The following is a 20,160-nucleotide window of genomic DNA, read 5'->3' as shown; positions in this document are numbered from 1 at the left end:
TTCTAGCCCTGATGGACCCTCAGACATTTTCCCCAGAGGGTTTTAAGTTATTATATGCCGCCCCACACACACACAAAGTACTCACTATTTATTTGCTGTGTGGGGTTGTGTTCACAGTTATTGGTGAGTGTAATGTGGGGGTTTTTCTCCTCAACAAGAGGGCCAAGTGTCAGCTAGGCTCACTTTAGCCAATAGATACCACGTGCATTAATGTGATTGTCTCATGGAATTAATTTTTCACTAATCTGTTTACTCAGAAAAACTTCCATGTCAAAAAGGAAGTCTTATAAACAGATGGTCAAATGAACCCCATGAACTCTCCACTCAGATTTCACAATGAACTTCTACCAAGTTTGCTTCACTTTGTCCGCTCCTCTCTTCCCTGTCTGTACTGTTCTGCCATTCCAAACAAAGAGGCTAGTCTCATCAACTGAGGCCGATCCATCCAGCAAGCACGCTCCCACAGTGAGGATGTTGTTGTGTCCATATTGTCTTCATGACAGCCTAGAAGATCAATTAGAAATATTCCTTCATACTATGGCAGTTCATTTACATTTTAGTATTGACTAATAATGGCCATTGTGATTTTTCTTCTCCTCTGTATTACGCTTCAACTAAAATTCACACTCTAGGCTGGTTATTTTAATTCAGAAAAGTCCTTTCACATTCTTCTCAATAATCTTATTTAATTCTGACATTAATCCCCAATGGAAGTCCTGTGTCATTTTGTAGATGATGAAACTGAAGTTCCAAGTGGGTAGGACGCACACTCACAGCTACATATTTGATAAGGGCCAGATCTGACAGGAAGGTTTGACCTTCTGGCTCCCAACTCCTCCTTTTGGGTTGGATTGCAAGGCCAATGAAGTAATCACTTTCAAGTCAATAGCTTGAAAGCTGAATTTGAAATGTTACTATATTAAAATAAGTTAAAATGCTAACTAATGTAGATTCTAACACTCATCACTCCTCTCACTGATGTTTGTTTTTCTAATTGATAGTACAAGTGGGTTCAAAATTCAGTCACAAGAGCCCATCAATCTTTTACTGCATCATAAAGTATAATGATTAATAACATTAGTAGCCCATTTCACCATGGACGAGCTCACGATAAAAGCCTCCTCCTCACTAGACCCCTGAGTTTATTTCTGTAATCCACCTTTAATGCCATCCTTCACATAAAACCATCCATAAGTGTGGTTTAGTATGGCAGGGCAGTTTCTCAAATGGCTGATAGATTTCCTTCAGCAAACAAAACTGATACAGGTCTCTTAGAAATCAGTTCAGGAATTATCGTTTTCAATAGGTCAGATGCTGTCTTCTCCTTACCCTACCTGCAGGCCTCCTGTCATCAACTGCTTTCTCATTGCCACACTGCGTGTATTAATTTACCCATAATAAACACAGTAAAATAAGTACGACACAAAGGAAATGCTTACTATGTATACCATCAACAAAAAGTTTTCCATGCATGAAGAACTAAGATGGAAATTGAGATTTAAAAGTTCCCATTTGGACCCATTTCCCTTTGTCTTTTTGATATGACTGTTATTTTTATGTCTGATAAATTCAAATAAAAGTTCCCCAAAGTATGTGTGTGAGTGTGCGTGCGTGTGTGTGTGTGCGTGCGTGCGTGCGTGTGTGTGTGTGTGTGTGTGTGTATGTGTGTGTGTGAAACCTTCTTACTTATTGAGGCCTGTAGTTTTATTTAGAATTAATGAAAATGGGACCTTTTTACCCATTTCTTCTTCTGCTTTTTGCAAGGGGATGATTGCATTTCTTTACATTATTAGATAAACGCTAAATACATTATACTTTCAACAAACTATTTTATAATTTAAGATTTAAAGGTCATGCATTGTTTTTGAGCCGGCAGATCATTGCTGTGGAGTTGAAGTGTAGGTCAGGTTTCATTTCTAAATGCCTTTGGTCAGATCTTTTCCTGATAATTGGAGAAATGGTCTCCAAGGGCCAATTGTTCCTTATGGCTGGGACCCCAGCTGGGTTCAGAGTCCAGTCTTGTGACAGCAGATAGGAATAATCACCACTGTAAAGTTGTCCTTCAGTGCACAGCCGGCAGCGTCAAACATCTGCCCTCTAACTGTGCGTGCATTCACTTACAGATGACAGGAACGGTGGGAAGAATGAATTTCTCCGGTTATCATGTGCCTTATGCTTTGTGTTATTGCAGAGATGGTAAAAACACAAGTCTCTGCGTGCACGCGAACATACAGGTGGAGGGACTTCTTAGGTACATGGTGCTGTTCTTACGTGTCAATAAGTCTCTTCACTAAGTGAAGACTACTGCTGCTTTTAAAGACCGACTAGGGGAGTAGAGAGATGGCGCCTTGATCTAGAGCATGTACCACTCTTGCAGAGGACCGGGGTTTGGTTCCCAGAATTCACATAGGGAAATTTTCAACTGCCTCTGACTCCAGTTCCAGGGGATCAGATGCCCTCTTCCGGCTCCTGCAGGCACTCACTCATGTGGCAAACATCAGCTCACACAGGCATACACATACATATAAAATAAAAATAAATCCTAACAAAATTGTTTTTGAGTAATAAAAAAAAAAACACCTGTGTCTCTGGTTTTGGAAGGATAACACAGGGCAGCAGCAGCTTTGCAGGCTGCAAACTTCCTAGGCAGAGGTCCAGGTGAGGTCATTGCACCTACCCACTTCCTCTCATCTGTTCCCATAGCCAGTCTTTCCATTATTTTCAATACGGAGGGATGTCAAACTACACCTTCAGAAGCAAGTTTCCGTATTTTTAAGTTAAATACTAATGTCTGACCTTTTTATGATCTGTTGTTACTTAGAATGCAAAAATTTTATTATTTAAAAATTATTTTACAGCTGAGTATGATGGTACAAACCCTTAGTTTCAACACTCAGGAGGCAGAGGCAGGCTGATCTCTATGAGTTTGAGGCCAGCATGGTCTACATAGTGAGTTCCAGGACAGCAAGGAGTATGTCGAGAGATCCTGTCTTAAAAATCAACACACATATACACACACACACACACACACACACACATTCAAGTGCATGTACATACATATGTATGTATATGTGTGTATATTGTCTTATCTTGAAATAAGAAAACAAAATAGAATGCTTTTTTAGCAACACACAATTTAACCTAGTCTGTAAAAATCATTAAATGATAATTTGATGGTTTGTTCTTAACATAAAGCTCAACAGACTTGTGTGAAGTTACTACTGTGGTTGTCTGATGGGTCTGGATGAGCTGAGCCACATAAGGTGGATTCTCAAGTGTAACAACAATCTCTGTGCTGCTGTATTCACTGGAGGTAAAACAATCACAATTCCAGATCCAGCCAGCTTTTCCCCTCCTCTAATGCTCAAAACCAGTGATGTTTTTTTTTCTGGATTTAGTCAAACTCATCCATAGAGAAAGTAAACATCAGGTGATTGTCTTGCATTCTTTTCTCATTAATGTTCTAAATTGAATCATCATTGCACTTTATTAGTAGGTCTAGATATACAGGGGACTATGCTCTTTCACAGTTTTCCTAAAGGTTGAAATTATATCAAGATGTGGAGAAAAAAGGCTAGCATTGACAACCAGTGAAGGTTATAAAGAGTAAAGTTTAAAAAAATTACTGGTAGATAATTATAGTAATGAAAGATAATTTAAAGAAATAATGAAACTCATGCTGTATTTAATTCATTTCCAGGCAGAAAGTTATGGCAATAGTGTTAGATCACAGACACATTAATTGGCGAACATTTCTCCACTTACATCAGGGCACTGGATGATTTTAGCCACACTCACCTCATTCAGAGCCACTGAACTTTAACCTTTGTAGCTATGAAAACCAAGTACAAATTTTTCAAAATCCTTTCCAGGACGAAGCAACCATCATAACAGAGATACTTCTTTCTGTGGTGTAGCTTATTTGCAAACGAGCAAAGCTTGCTATGGTTCACATCGAAGAAAAAAGGCTTCAAGAATCTCTGGTGTTAGCCTCCCTGTTAGACACACCATCTGCCATTGTGTCCAGACAGGTTTAACCGCCAGGAAATCCCGTCACTTTTCCATTTCAGAATGTGTTACTTAGAGCAAGATTTGCCGGGGTTGTTTGGTCACACAGTTGTGATTCTCATCTGGGTTTGAGTTGCCTTTACTGTTGCTGAGCCATGTCACCGCCCAGGTCTCCTCCCAGTGTGTTTCTGTACTTGCTCCATAGAGTCTCAGGCTCTCTCAAGACAGAGAGCAGGTGTTCTCTTCCCAGTGTTACCCTGCACCAGAGCAACCAATCCTCCTTACATAGGTGCCTGCTAATGACTGCCCAAACATTTTAGGAGCCTTAAGACATTTCGGCATTATTAGAGTATTTTAAATTACAGTTGCTGAGCAGAAAGAAGAGCATTTTTCTCCTTGAGGATTTTGAAATCCTGCTGGGACTTAGAATCTTAGAGCATAATTGTTGTCTAGGCTTTAAAAGATTTTTATAACTTATATTGAGTAAACAGTATCATTCTTCTTGAAAGCTGACGTTCAGATACAAGTTCAAGTCTGAACAAATGGCTGAACAGACAGCCTTCAGAAGGGCAGCCATATGTGAGAAGAGATTCTCCTGAAGCACTGGGTATGCGTCCTGTGCAACCCACCTCAGCCCTCCAAGGACTTAGCTCTGTGCATATTTTAGTTGTTGCTTTTCATTGTGAACGGGTTTTATTTGTCTAGCATACTTCCCTCCTGTTTACCAGTATCCATAATTTTGCTAAAAAGGAACTTCACTATTCTTTTGCTGCTCTCCAGTGGATGTTCTGAGCAGTTACCCTCAAGGCTCCCAACAGTCACAGGCTCCTTCTGTGGCCTGCCAGTGCTGGAGGTAGAGAAGAGTGTCCATCTGTGAGGTGGAGGCCATGTTAAGGGAGGTAAATGCTTCTTTGCAGCCTTGCAAATGCAGTTCACATTGAGAATACTTTAAAAAGAAAATGACAACTTTCTTTATGGTAAAAGAGAAACTCGAGGCATTGAATTTCACATACCGCCTGATCAGTTTTTTTTTCCAAATAGTATTTGTTATAAAACTTTGTTTTATAAATAAATAATACAGTTATTTTTATAAATTTTATAGTTATCATATAAAACGTGTTTTAATTGTTTTCTTATCAGTGTGAAACGGGAAGACACCCCACATTCCCTTTTCCCTGCTCAGAATATTTTGTGTGTCTCCCTCCAAAGATGAACTTGTATTCCAAATTTGATCTTCCTCTTGGAAGGCTTCCTTGTTAGTAATTCAGTTAGGAACAGGCTGTATCAGGTCCTTGCGCTCACTGTGACTGTTCACCAGATGAGGGCTTAGGCTTACTTATCTGGGAGGTTCCTTTCAGTGCTGACAGGAATCGCTATTTCGAGTCTCTTCTCCTCAGTGCTTCCTCTGGTTTTTGCTTCACAGCCTGGTGTGTTTTTCCTCAGAGGCGTGGTACCCAGGGTCTAATGGGGCTTCGTGTGTTAATAGTAATACTGTAAGATTCATAAATTCCGAAATGTAAACACTTGATGTTGGAGACGGATTCTTACTAGAAAGTAATTGTTTCTCCATAAGCGTAGTTACACAGGTGCTGTTAAACCAAGGCTGACAAAGTGACTGTTTTGATTCTAACTTAGAGGGAAAGGATAAGGGCAGTAAATTGATATTCTGAGAGCTTCATATCCTGTGTTTATGTAAAAGACATCAGTATCAGTACAGTATTGAACATGGGCTATTATTGGGCATTTAATCTTCTTGTCTATTACAGCGTATATTTAGCTGCTCAAAAAGCTCTGAGATACTTCCATACATAAGACAGCATCATTTACTTTCATTTGTCACCCTCCCCACACACATTCTACACAGTTCTCCCATCTAGGTAGTTCTCCCTTCCCCAGTTGAGTCCTAGCCTTACCCTAGCATTTTAAATACTTCACAATCTAGTTTCATGTCCACCTTTGCCTGAAAGGCCACCAAACCTTCGCTGTCACAGCCATGACCCAGTCCCCCTGTGAACTTGTCCCTCAAGTCACTTCTCATGATGCTTACAGACATGACTGTATTACTGGGATCTGTGGGAAATGAAAAAAAAAAAAAACTATTTCTGATGCTGTTTCTTTGACCTTGGAAATGAGATTGTTTTGTACCCATTCATTCCTTCCCAGATAACCAAGCTGAAAATAGACAGCAATCCATTTGCCAAAGGATTCCGGGACTCCTCCAGGCTCACTGACATTGAGAGGTAATGAGAATTTTCTGCTTGCTCTTCTGTCCAGATAAGATTCAAGAGTGGGTTGTAAGAACATGTGCCTTTTAACGCCAATGAAGCGTGGTCTTGCAATATGGTAGTTTCCACCGCAGTCTTGCAGCACGGTAGTTTCCACCGTCTCTACACCTTCCCTTCCAACCAAAACCCTGTCACTGTACAGCTCCTAAGTCTCGAGTGTGGCTCCTGCTGAATCTCATAAATGCTTGGTTCCCCAGCAAAGAGATTTGTTTGATATGGACACATAGGCCTTGTAAAACATCGGGTTTTGCTGTGACCAGAGAGTGGCTCCTAGTTATAACTGAACTTTGTCTTACTGAGCAGCGCTCTGCAGGGAAGTGGACACTTTATAGCCCTTTGCTGTCAGAAGGGGATGCATTTGTCAACACAAGGAATAGAGGGGCAGTTTGGAACCTTGGAATAAGGAGATATCATTTCATGTCACACAGTTTTATCTGTAGAGTAGACTGCTAACATTATAGGAATAATAAATATCAAGTCTGAGGACTGGTAAGCAGACAAGAAGCAGTCATGCCTGTGAAACTTAGCCCATTCACAATGATAGTTGCTCATTGTCGTTTGAGACCTTTGGGTGATTGAGAGCCATAGCTATCAGCCCATTAGGAATGCTGAAATGCATTTTTTTTCAAGAAGATTTTGACCCAATTGTTTATTTATACTCTTTATACACGGTCAATTTCTATCCTTCATCTCTATACTAGGTCTGATATGTTTGCTGATGGGTGGAACACCCCATAGCTACCAGCCCCGTTATGTATTGTCTCTGAATATCTTTGTGTGACTCTCCTGTCAACTGCCACACATTTCTACTTTCCTTTTTATTGCCTACCACATGGGTATATCTGACCTTGGCACTTCTGGCCAACCAGTCTTGGCAACTCAAATGAAAGGTTAATTATGTTTTATCAACTTCTAGCCGATTCTTCTTAAACCTGCCAAAGCGGCAGAGCATGGAATGGTGGTATAATTGGAGGGAATGGATGTAGAGGCTGTGTAGGGAGCCAGAGAGTTTGAGTAAAAAAGACTAATTGCTGGAGAATCTGACCAGTGGTCAGAGGTGGTGAAGCCAGGGACGAACTTTAGGCTGCTTGGATGGACATCTATTGCCTAAGTTTCAGAGAGCAGGTTGGTTGGAGAATTGTGGATGATGATGTTTATAAAAGTGCAAAAATGTTTCTGAGTCTTTCATCTTAGACTAACCTTGCGTCTAACCCTTTAGACCCTATCTGGGGAACTTTGCATGGTCTCTGTCAACTGATCTTAGAGTAAAAATAGCCCTGCAGTTGCACACATGCTCATGAGATAGGAGCCCAGCCTGGCTGCCCTTTAGAACAGCAGATTTGATAATGCATGTGGCCACATTTTCCACTTATTAAATAAGCGTTCTGATGTGGGAGCACTCACTTGGATGTGGAGCTAAGTGGCCTGCGATGGTCCTAAGGCCAAGAGAGCACTCTGATGTGACTAGCTGAAAGTTTGCAAGATGACCTAAGTGGTGTGAAACTGGCCAAGGTTTTGGATTTCATTTCCAGGTATTTAAGCCTGAATTTTTCCTAAATAGCCTTTGGGGATGGGACAAATCAGATCAATTGATCTTTAGAGACCTAAAGAAATTAAATTAGTCTGGAGTCAGTTACTGCACTAAACCATGGAGTAATTGAATTGTTCCCTGTAACTGATTGAAAACAGCCCTATCTGTAACAATCCTGGGAGCTTTTCTTCATAAGAGATCTGAGAGGAAAACACATTTTTTTATGACATGATGAAAGATACTACATTTTTCTAACCTAACTGAATATGATGTAATAAATATGTGACTTTAATGATTTCAAGTTTCCTGTTCTAGATTTACAACTTACTGTGTAGGACAACCAACCCAAAATACCTTCAGGATGGGACCTGTGCGCTTAGACCTCAGCATGGCCTTGTTGTGACTGTCAGCTCTGGGTGCTTCATGAGATATCACGGTTGTCCTGGATCTGGGTTTAGCAGGCTCTACTTAGCTGGATGTGTCCCATCTGCCCTCCACGTGCAGCCTCGTTGTGCAGGGTCAGAGTTCTCCTGATTTGTAAAAGAAAACTCGTGTCCTTATCAGGAAGAGAAGCACATGTCCAGCAGACAGTTAAGAAGCACACTAGAAAGCCCGAAGGGATGGCTTCATAGGAATGAATTTCTAGCCATTTAGACCAAGGAAGAATTGTTGCTGGTTCTGTGTAGTTAGTAGCCGAGGACAGCCTCCTGCCCTGTGATGTTCTCCACCCCCCTCTCTTTTCGGGTAGCTTCATATACACACAAAAGCTCAGTGTTGCTTCTGAGGAAGAGAAGATAACAGGAAAAGATTTATGATATTTTCTTCAAAATTAAGGGCTTTTGTTAGCCTCTTTCCTTTGACAAAAAGTTACTGCTCAACTGTAGAAACAAACAAAAACACAAACGAAATGTTGATAAGGCAGGAAGAAACACGAAAGGGACAGCCCTCTTCCATACCTGTGCATTCTCCCGGGTTCTTCGCTATGAGGACATTAGTCACCAAATACCATTTTTAACCATTTCCCTATAGATATATCTACCTTATAATTTTTTAATGTTTATCTTATTTTTTTCATTTTCTACCACACTTTTAGTTGTTCAGGGTTCTTATTTTTTTCCCATTATGAACAATGCCAGGAAGAAAATGTTCTTTCTTTCTTTCTTTCTTTCTTTCTTTCTTTCTTTCTTTCTTTCTTTTTTTTTTTTTTTTTTGAGACAGGGTTTCTCTGTATAGCTTTGTGTCTTTCCTGGATCTCGCTCTGGTAGACCAGGCTGGCCTCGAACTCACAAAGATCCACCTGCCTCTGCCTCCCGAGTGCTGGCATTAAAGGTATATGCCACCACCACCCCCTAACCCTCCCCCACCCCGGCGAGAAAGTGTTATTTCTTTACATATATTCTCCATTATGTTCATAGGATAAGTAACCACAGCTAAAAATGCTGGAGGAAAACATGTACTTTTATTAATTTTTCTGTTATATTGCTATTTTTTATGTCAATTTTTTGTGGAAAGAACCTAAGTGTTCAGTAATAAGAAATGATTTAATAAATTTTATAGTCATGTGACTTAGAAAACAGTGTTTAAATATATAAAATTCAAAATACCATTTTAATCATTTTTAAGCATGCTATTCTGTGACATTAAGTAGATTCATAATGTCATGCAACCATCACCTCTATCCTTTTCCAGAATGTTCTCAGTATCACAAAGGGATGGTATGCTCAGCCCCCTTCCCTCTTCTTTCTCCTTCTGGCCCAAACCCTTGGTTGCCTCCATGTTAGTTTCTGTCTGTGTGAATCTGCCTACTTAATTATCTCTTGTAAGTGGCCAGGTACATGTTCTCAAACATGTCTAACACAGCCAAGTTTTTTCAAGGAAGATCATCTGGGCATTAAGAAAAAAGAAGAAAGATTGACTACGCATATATTTGGGCCATGTCAAAAAATGGTGGTCATCATTTCATTTTTGCTAATATGATGGGATAAATACAAATTTTCTTTTAGGAATTGGCCTATTCATTTCTTGAACTCATTTTTTTTTTTTTTTTTTTTTTTTGCATTGTCTGTCTCTTAGCAACCCATGAAAACCATTTACGTATCACAAATACTCTTCAAGGAAGAAAGGGTTTGTTTTAGCCCACGGTTCAAGGTACAGTCTATTCCTATTAGGTAGGAATCAAGGCAGCAGGACATTGAGGCAGCTGGTCACATCATATCCAGTACCAGGAAGCAGAGACTGATGGATGCTTGCTTCTGCTCAATTCCCTTTTCTATGTATGCAGCCGTGGTCCCAGCCAGGGAATGGAGCCATCTACGGGATGTAGGTTTTCCTACCTCAATTTTAATACAGTCAACTCATTTGTCCCCCACATGCATATCAGAGGCCATTTTCCTGTGAGATTCTTGATTCTCCAGGTTGACAGCATAAATCATCACATTTTCTTCTACTTTACTATTTAAGTAATTTTTTGATAGAAACATCTTTTATTTGGGTGACATGTCCTTAAACAGGTCAGTGAGTAAAATAGATTCTACAGAGTATGGTTCTATGCACAGCCCTGCCCCCACACAAAAAAATAATATTGGAGGGGGTCTGCCTCCTGGCTCCTCAGAACTATTTGAATTTTTGACTCATTCAAATATTTGTTTTGATATGATATAAAAGAGACATATTATTTTATATTTTTCTATACCATATACTACCTATACATCAATTTTTTTACTTAATTATGAGTCTCCCTTGATTGTTTACCTAATTCTTTTTTAAATTTAATTAACGTTTTTTCATTTATTTTACATACGGACCATAGTTCCTCCCCATCCCATCTACTCCCCTCCCCATCTTCTCTCCTCAGTCTTCATTCAGAAAGGGGCAGACCTCCCATGGACTTGAACAAAGCATTGCACATTAAGTTGAGGTAGCCCCCCCCCCCCACACACACCATAAAAGCTGGATGAGGTAATCCAGCATGGGGAACAGGTTCTTAAAAGGAAGCTAAGTGCCAGAGACAGGTCCTGAACTCACTGCTGGGAGCCTTACAAACAGACTAAGCTACACAACTGTCACATGCAGAGGGCCAATGTCGGTTCTCTGCAGGCTCCCTAATTCAGGTCCAGAGTCCGTGAGCTCCCACGAGCTCAGGTCAGCTGTCTCTGTTGATTTTCCCATCATGACCTGGATCCCCCCTGGCTTGTACACGCCCTTTTCCCTTTCTCCAGCAGGACTCCCAGGGAGCTTGACCCAGTGCTTGACTGTGGATCTCTGCATCTTCTTTCATCAGTCACTGGATGAAAGCTCTCTGATGACTATTAGGATAGTCACCAGTCTAATTACAGTAGATGGCCAGTTCAGGCACCTTCTCTACTATTGTTAGGGGTCTTATCTGGGGTCATCCTTGTGGATTCTTGGGAGTTTCCCTGGCACCAGGTTTCTCTCTAACCCCAAAATGTGCCCCCCATCAAGATATCTCTTTTGTCGCTTTCGTTACTCTCCCCTTCCATCCTGCCCCCAACCCACCTCCTGCACCCAGCCCAGTAACCAACTCCCTCAAGTTCCCATCACCCCCCCCATTCTCCCTATCCCCAGTTTACCCAGGAGATCTCTTCTATTTCCCCTTCCCAGGGAAATCTATGCATCCCTATTTAGGTCCTCCTTGTAGTTTCTCTGGGGCTGTGGATTGTAGTTTGGTTATCCTATACTTTACTCCTAATATCCACTTATGAGTGAGCATATACCATGTTTGTCTTTCTGGGTCTGGGTTACCTCACTCAGGATGTTTTCTTTCTAGTTGTCCACAAATTTCATGAGGTCATTTTTTTTTTAAGCTGAGTAATAATACTCCATTGTATAAATGTACCACATTTTCCTTATCAATTCTTCAGTTGAGGGGCATCTAGGTTGTTTCCAGGCTCTGGTTATTACAAACAGTACTGCTATGGACATAGTTGAGCAAGTGTCCAGATAAAGTTGAGCATGTGACCTTATGGTATGATTGAGCATCTTTTGGTTATATGCCCAAGATTATATGCCAAGTTATAGCTAGGTCTTGAGGTAGATTCCCAATTTTTCTTTCATTCCCAATTTTCTGAGAAACTGCTATATTGATTTCCAAAGTGACTGTACAAGTTTGTACTTCCAAGAACAGTGGAGGAGTGTTCCCCTTACTCTGTATCCTCTCCAACATAAGCTGTCGTCAGTGTTTTTGATTTTAGCCATTCTGACAGGTATAAGATAGTAGTTTTCCTAATTCTTATATACACTAGGTCTTGCAGTCTTTCAAGTTGCTGCTTTTGTCCTTTGCATAAATTGATAATGTTTGTAAACACTCCAGTGTCTGAGATGTCAAATCTCCGTTTTCTTCTTGTTGTCAAACTTTCTTGATGCTTTTTGATGCATCTACATCCAGTCTTCAGAATCATTTAGCTAATCTTCCCTCAAAAATGCCATAGGGGTTTTGTTTTTATTTCTGATGAACTTATATACAAGTTTTTAGGAGAGAATTGATGTGTTTATAGTATAAGAAGTTCCTTTCAGGACTATTCATGTTTACCTTTTTAATAAAATGTCCTCTTAGACTGGAAGGCATTTTGGCATTTCCAGGTTTTCAAATCCCACATTCATTTTCCTAGACACACACCTGGCTCTATGAAGCTGCAACATTCAGTGCAACAGGTACTGGTTCAGGGTAGCTAGTGAAATTTTGAAGGGAGGCAAATCCTGAATTTAGAAACAAAAGTAAAAGAACCCCTCCCCCAATCCATCTGAACTTCACTTTAAAGCCTTAGTAAACAAAATGAAAAGATCTTGTTAATAGTTCACAATATTCATTAGGTATTAAAATAATTTGGGTTATTGGATTAAATAAAATATATTTTATTGCCGGGCGGTGGTGGCACACGCCTTTAATCCCAGCACTCGGGAGGCAGAGCCAGGCGGATCTCTGTGAGTTCGAGGCCAGCCTGGTCTCCAAAGCGAGTTCCAGGAAAGGCGCAAAGCTACACAGAGAAACCCTGTCTCGGAAAACCAAAAAAAAAAAAAAAAAAAATATATATATATATATATATATATATATATATATATATTATTGATTATTTATATGGCCACTAGACTATTATAGAATTACATATGTGGCTAGCATTTCATTCCACTAGAGACTTTAGTTATTTATATTTTATGTAAGACTTTTTGTTAATATTTGTAAGGGGTAAGACTTTGTTCCTCTTTCTTTGGCCCTTTCAGATTTTCTTCATTATCACTATCAGATTCAATTTGCTCAATAGAAATATAATGTTTCCTTTCTTTTTGCTTTTGGATTTAGTTTAAATAGAAAAGAAATAACCATTTACCTGAATAGTTTATCAGGCTGGCACAAACACTGGATGCAGTATTTTTTTTGAGAGGATCACTTCTTTGTTTTTTTTTTTTCTTTTTTTTCTTTTTTTGGTTTTTTGAGACAGGGTTTCTCTGTGTAGCTTTGCGCCTTTCCTGGAACTCGCTTTGGAGACCAGGCTGGCCTCGAACTCACAGAGATCCGCCTGGCTCTGCCTCCCGAGTGCTGGGATTAAAGGCGTGCGCCACCACCGCCCGGCTGAGGATCACTTCTTTATCAAAATTCTTAGTTTGTTCCACAAGTTATAGCTAACCACAAATGGACTTGGTCTCATTTAGGCCCTTTGCCTTGACTTCAACTTCTTCTAGCCATGTGTGTACCCTCTCTTAATCTTTCCTTCTGATGCCCTTTGATTTTTAGGAGAAGTCTTGGTAGGAACACACTCGCCTCTCTCTCTTTAACATACAAACATCCTGATATTTCTTTAAGACAAAAATAACCATCTCCTGATTTCATTGCCTAGTTTTTTTTTTTTTGTTGTTGTTGTTCCTTTTTATGACTTCTTAGAATTGCATATACTTTCTTCAATTCTTTCCTTCCCTTTCTTGTGCCCTGTCTTATAAAGGTTCACTCCTACTCCCCCATACTCCTACTGCCCCACATTCCTACTGCCCCACAATCCACCTTTGCCTGGTTACCTATGACCCACTGACTGCCAGCCCAACTTCCAGTCCTCAGCCTGCTTGCACATCATCAAATCCAGCACATCTGTCCATTCCCTTCCCGGGCTTCCACAGCCTCTCCCTCTTCTGGTTTCTCATTAGACCTGTGGGCTCTTCTTTCTCTGCCTCCCTCCTGCTCCATCCTCATTGTCTTCTCTGTAGCAGCGATGTGATATAGACCTTAGATATTCCGTCTTTCCTTCTGAGACAGCACGTGCTTCCAGGGAGGTCTGTCCCAGATCGAGGCCAACTCTATAGGGCTTGTTTGGTTCCCTCCAGATTTACACATTTAACTGGCTATTGCGTTTCCTTTTCCCTCTCTGCTGAAAGCACCTCAGATTTCACGCACCTAAAACTGAATGTGCTACCACCAGCCTGCACACTGCTCTCCCCTCACTGCTCCTGATTCAGCCATGACTGAATCTTCCCCATGCTCTGGCCAAACAACTCAGGGGGTAGTGTCACCCTGACTCCTCTTTTTCTGTCTTCAAACAGTTGATGACTTTTATCACTTAATCATTCAGAATACACCATGAGTCCCAACCACCTGCCATGCTGCTTACCACCACACAGATGGAGCCACGATCCTCCTTTTCCTAGATTATTACATTAATATTCTATCTGATATACTTGCTTCAACCCTTTCTATCCTTCTGTCTGTTTTCAATAGAGCAATCGGAAGGACTTTATCAGTGACAGGAAGCTAGGTTGCCTCACCCCTGTGCACAGTTCTCTAGTTACTCCTTGAAGGTCCAGAGAGTTCTACCCAGTGTCCCAGTGAGTGCACTGTCCCTCTCTTGCCCATTTGCTCTAGACCCTCTGGTCTCTTGTCTTTCTTCCAGCATGCCCAGGCTAACACCCTCCACCCTTCCCTTCTGCCAACACTGTACTTACTGCCCTCATGTCTGAATGATGTAAGCCTTTGTATTGTGTTTCTAATGTCTTCAGAACTTAGAGTCTGGTATTATTAACACTCAAGTATTGCTGCCAAGTTGTCCTGTTGATGAAGTGTCCTTAAAAAATATCATTCAGTATGTCTGGAAAATGTGTGACAGTCTTTGTTTTCTCTTTGTTAGACCTCTGTAAGTCAGTGACAGCTGATATGTATGGTGCTTCTCTGAGTTGAGTCTGTGTCCTGTGTAGGAAAGCTGTTAGAGTTTGCATCCAATGTAGGACAGCTGTTAGAGTCTGTGTCCTGTGTAGGAAAGCTGTTAGAGTCTGTGTCCTGTGTAGGACAGCTATTAGAGTCTGTGTTCTGTGTAGGACAGCTGTTAGAGTCTGTGTTCTGTGTAAGACAGCTGTTTCTGAGTCTGTGTCCTGTGTAAGACAGCTGTTACTGTGTCCAGTGTAGGCCAGCTGTTTCTGAGTCTGTGTCCTGTGTAGGACAGCTGTTAGAGTCTGTGTCCTGTGTAGGACAGCTGTTATAGAGTCTGTGTCCCATGTAGGACAGCTGTTATTGAGTCTGTGTCCTGTGTAAGGCAGCTGTTAGAGTCTGTGTCCTGTTTAGGACAGCTGTTAGAGTCTGTGTCCTGTGTAGGACAGCTGTTAGAGTCTGTGTTCTGTGTAGGACAGCTGTTTCTGAGTCTGTGTCCTGTGTAGGACAGCTGTTAGAGTCTGTGTCCTATGTAGGACAGCTGTTACTGTGTCCTGTGTAGGACAGCTGTTAGAGTCTGTGTCCTATGTAGGACAGCTGTTACTGTGTCCTGTGTAGGACAGCTGTTAGAGTCTGTGTCCTGTGTAGGACAGCTGTTACTATGTCCTGTGTAGGACAGCTGTTACTGAGTCTGTGTCCTGTGTAGGACAGCTGTTAGAGTCTGTGTCCTGTGTAGGTCAGCTGTTACTGAGTCTGTGTCCTGTGTAGGACAGCTGTTACTGTGTCCTGTGTAGGACAGCTGTTTGCTTCACTCTGTGTTGCTATGTTACTTTGTTACTGTTTTACTTTGTTAGTTTGTTAGTACTGTAACAGGATCACTCCATTTGTGCTAAGCAGGGAGTTACATATTGGCAATTTGAATTTCTATTACTCTTCAAAACAGTCACTTACTAGGAAGTTTATCTTTATTTTATAGATGTGACAAATAAAGCTGAGCAAGATTGATACTCTGTCATTATTCACATGACTTGTGACAGCTGAGCATAAAGCCCATTTAGTTTTTCAGAAACCAAGGTTGCCTGAGCAAGCTATGCCAGCAATGTAGATAGATTGTTTGTCTTTCCATAGTCAGGACTTATCACCAATAAATTCACAAGCTCCATCATTTCTTAGGCTTTAACCAGAGAGTCTTGAGTTCACTTATTGGAGAAGTGCAAATTCCTTGTTCTATTCTAACCTTGATGAACAATATCACTGACATTCAGGTCACACATTACACTTCACACAATGATACTGGAGTGAGAGAGTGGATAAGGAAGGGGTAGTATCGTATCAGGACTCAAGAGAACCTTGATGAAAGTGAAGGCAGAGCTGGAAGAGTCATGAAGGTGGTCACATAAGAGTTGTTGAACCCAGCCACAGGATATTCAAGGGCAGAGCTATCAGGGGAGATGTCAGGTAGGGCTGTCAGGTGAGGGCTGTCGGGTGAGGGCTGTCATCAGATGATATGTCAGATGAGGGGCTGTCAGATGAGATGTCAGGTGAGGAGCTTTCATTCCTGTGCCTTTTTTCCTTCCTTGCTTTTATAACACATTAACCATAATCTTTTCAGTCTTAACTCCTCTCATACTTATTTCTTCCACACTCTTTCTGGCTCCTGGAATTGGATTCATTTGACTGTCAGTTGCTAGCAAACATACAATGATTGGTTCTGGAAGGCCATGTATATCCTCTTCTTCATGAATTGTGTTATTAATTCATGTTTCTGTGACAAAGTATCCAAGAACACTTATGTGGATGGGGATTAATTTTTAGTTCACAATTTCAGACCATGGTTGTCAGGCTATGTCACTTTGGATCACAGATAAAGTAGAATGTCATAGCTGTGGGAATCTGTGGCAGAGGAGGCTCTTCACTCATGCCTCTTGGTTTTCATGAAGGAGAAAGGCAAGGTATACTTTTCAAAAGCAGTGCCCTAGTGACCTACTTCCTTCAGTGAGACCTCACCATAGTAACCCATTCAGCTAGAAATTCCTCAATGGACTATCCATTTATGAGAACAGGATCCTTATGAACTATTAAACTTCCAATAACAACAGTAGTTGGGGGGTCAAACCTTTATTACATCAGCCCTTGGGGACATTTAAAAATCCAAGACATAATAGGAGTTCTAGTATGTCTGTTATGTATGAACCTGACCTTGATGAAGGTCATGGTCTTTTCTTCAGAACTCTTTCAATCTTCCCTTTAAGTGTGTGCTGTGTGAACTAATGACTGCTTATCTCAGATGAGAACTGATGTCAAAATATAGATATAAACAAAGTCCAATTTGCTGAACCAGTCAATTTTATTGGAGTTACTTACAGGAGTGAGTGAGGGGTTACTTATAGGAACAGAAATGATTCAATGACAGCTGCATCATGAAATTCCGACCTCAGTGTGGGCTGAATCTCTGCCTCCTTTAAGCTGCTTGGTTTATCTGAGAGCCTCTCCCAGCAGTCCTTACAGTCTTATATGGGGAGGGAGGATCTTGGTGCATCTGGTTAGCTTCAGGGACTTCCTGAATTGTTTGAGTTGTTTACTTCCTGGGTTTTATGGAGCTTCCCTGTAAGACAGGATGATTTACAGCATCTTGTGTCTTAATGAGCTTCCTTCCAGGATGAAATGTTTTCTCTCAGAGGAAATTGCTACACAACAGTATACCATCTAGCTTTTGTAGATAATGGGATAAAAGCTAATGCCAAACCTACATTTTTTTTTTATAGAGAGCTTACTTATTTCTTTCTGTATAATATGTTTCTGAAGTTGTTTCTTTAACTTTAAAATTTAAACACTACTAGATATATGTCCATTGTAGACTTTTTGTTAGCATTTAAACAAGATTATAGCCGGAAGATTTCCTGTGTCCCTGTCAGTGGTCAGGACAAATCTCTCCCACTCATGTCCCCCAAGTAAACACACAGAGGCTTAGATTAATTATAACTGCATGGCCATGGCTCAAGCTTTTAGCTAGCTAGCTCTATATCTTAAATTAGCCCATAGCTATTAATCTATGTATTGCCACATGTTCCATGGCTTTACCTGCCTCCCATTACATGTTGCTCCTTGAGCAGCTTGCTGGTGTCTCCCCTGCTTTGTCTTTCTCCTTCCTCTCTATATGTTTGAATTTTCTGCCTGCTTCTAAGCTGCCTTGTCATAAGCCAAATGGCTTTATTTATCAGCCAATCATAGCAACATATATTCACAGCATACAGAAAGACATTCTCTCAGTATTTCTCCTTTCCTTTCTAAACAAAATGAAGGTTTTAACTTTAACCTAGTAAAATTACATATAACAAAACAGTCATCAAGCAAGAATTGTAGTTACCATATCTAGTCTATTTGTATTTTGTAAAATTAAAGAAAAAAATTTCTATCTATCCTATATTTGTGAGTTTAAGGTTCTTCCCCCCCCCCCCCAAGACAGGGTTTCTCTATGTAGTTTTGGTGTCTGTCTTGGATCTCACTATGTAGACCAGGCTGGCCTTGAACTCACAGAGATCTGCCTGGCTCTGCCTCCTGAGTGCTGAGATTAAAGGCATGCACCACCATCAACTATGGGAAAGCAGTGGGTCTATGCTTCCATCCAGCAGCGTGTAACCCAGAAACCTTTTTTTTTTTCTGTACTAGCAAAAGCTAAATCTGTCACAACACAGCGCACTGTGTGGTTTGGAGATGCCACTCTGTAGCAGCAGAAATATGCCATGCTGCACTCAAGCTCACACACCACTGTGAACTTGCCATACTGTACCTCAAGCCTGCAGGCTGTGGCATTTCTATATCACAGCTTTCCTGAGAGACACAACTGAGAAGCTGCTTTGGGCTCCATTTTAGAACCCTTTTTTAAAAAAACTTTCTCAGGTTTTGGGTGGAAGTTCTTGCCCCACATTGGGCACCATTTGTATCTAAAAGTTTTCCTGTGTCCTGCCCAGTCTGCAGCCACTCAGACCCAAGTAAACACACAGAGGCTTATATTAACTAAAACTGCTTGGCCATTAGCTCAGGCCTACCACTAACTAGCTCTTATACTTAAACTCAGCCCATTTCTGTTCATCTATATGTCACCACATGTTCCGTGGCTTTACCTGTGTGCCATTAATGCTGCACCCTGGATGGCAGGCTGATGTCTGCTCACTCAGCCTTCCTCTTCCCAGAATTCTCCTTGTCTGCTTATCCTACCTATACTTCCTGCCTGGCTACTGGCCAATCAGCATTTTATTTATCAACCAATCAGAGCAACACATATTCACAGCATACAGAGTGATATCACTCATTGTAAGATGAATGTTTTGTGTTGATAGAAAATCTTAATTAAGCTCAGGAAAAGTTTATCCTTGCTTTCTCATTTCTCCCCACTGTTGCTGCTTTTCATCCTCGCCCATTAATGGCTCCAGTCAGACCTTCTAACACTCCTGCTGTGCATCCACAGCACCCCTGAGTCTTCATCCTATTCATGTCTCCTTGACTCTTCGTTCTGACTCTTGGGGTGAATTTATCCGTCTTATAGTTTGTTGATTCTGCTTTCTGGTGCACCTAGTATTCTGTTGACAGTTTCTACTGAGGGTCTATAAAATGTGACAATTACTATTTTATTATTTCCAAATATTTTAACAAGTTCAAAATGTTCCCATTTTATAGATCTTAACTCCTGTTTTATTCACCTAATTTCATTAAATGTCAAAATTCCAAAGTACAAACTAGAGATTTTAAACTGTGTCTTCCTATTGTTTGTAGCAAACCTGCTTCAAAAGGAATTTTGTTATATTTTATTAGTAACTTTCCTTCTCTTGATTGTTCAATATTTTATAATGTCCCCCTTTCAACACATCTATAGCATAAAATGTTTGCTTACTATTAGAAATCAGGATGGATTCTTAGTAAAATCATGTGACATTTGGTTAGCTCTTCACACTGAAGCTGAAGAAGGGTAGTTAGTTCATTGTCACTTTAGCAATGTGGAAACTTTGTTTCTGTGTGATGTAGTGAGATGGATCCCATAGGTGGGAACAGCCTTTGTATTCATGTAGCTCCCGTCTGCCTTGGCAGCAGAGCTCATTTGGGCTAAGCTCCAATCACTCCCAGCTAAGTGAGCATGCACCCTCCCCTAGATATAGTCAAGATCCAGGTCAGGGATGGCATCCTTCAGGGTACCA

At 40.8% G+C, this 20,160-nt stretch overlaps 1 protein-coding gene across 1 annotated transcript in view; it reads left to right on the top strand.

Moving 5' to 3' along the window:
- Positions 1 to 20,160, top strand: part of Tbx20 (T-box transcription factor 20) — a 54,570-nt gene that overhangs the window by 17,140 nt on the left and 17,270 nt on the right. The window contains exon 6 of the mRNA XM_059266726.1: positions 6,172 to 6,248. Coding sequence (XP_059122709.1) covers positions 6,172 to 6,248 — 77 coding nt within the window. The remainder of the gene's footprint in view (positions 1 to 6,171; positions 6,249 to 20,160) is intronic.

The sequence above is a fragment of the Peromyscus eremicus genome, chromosome 7, assembly GCF_949786415.1.
Source record: "Peromyscus eremicus chromosome 7, PerEre_H2_v1, whole genome shotgun sequence".
NCBI classification, from domain to species: domain Eukaryota; kingdom Metazoa; phylum Chordata; class Mammalia; order Rodentia; family Cricetidae; genus Peromyscus; species Peromyscus eremicus.
This window is presented reverse-complemented; position numbering and strand designations above follow the sequence as displayed.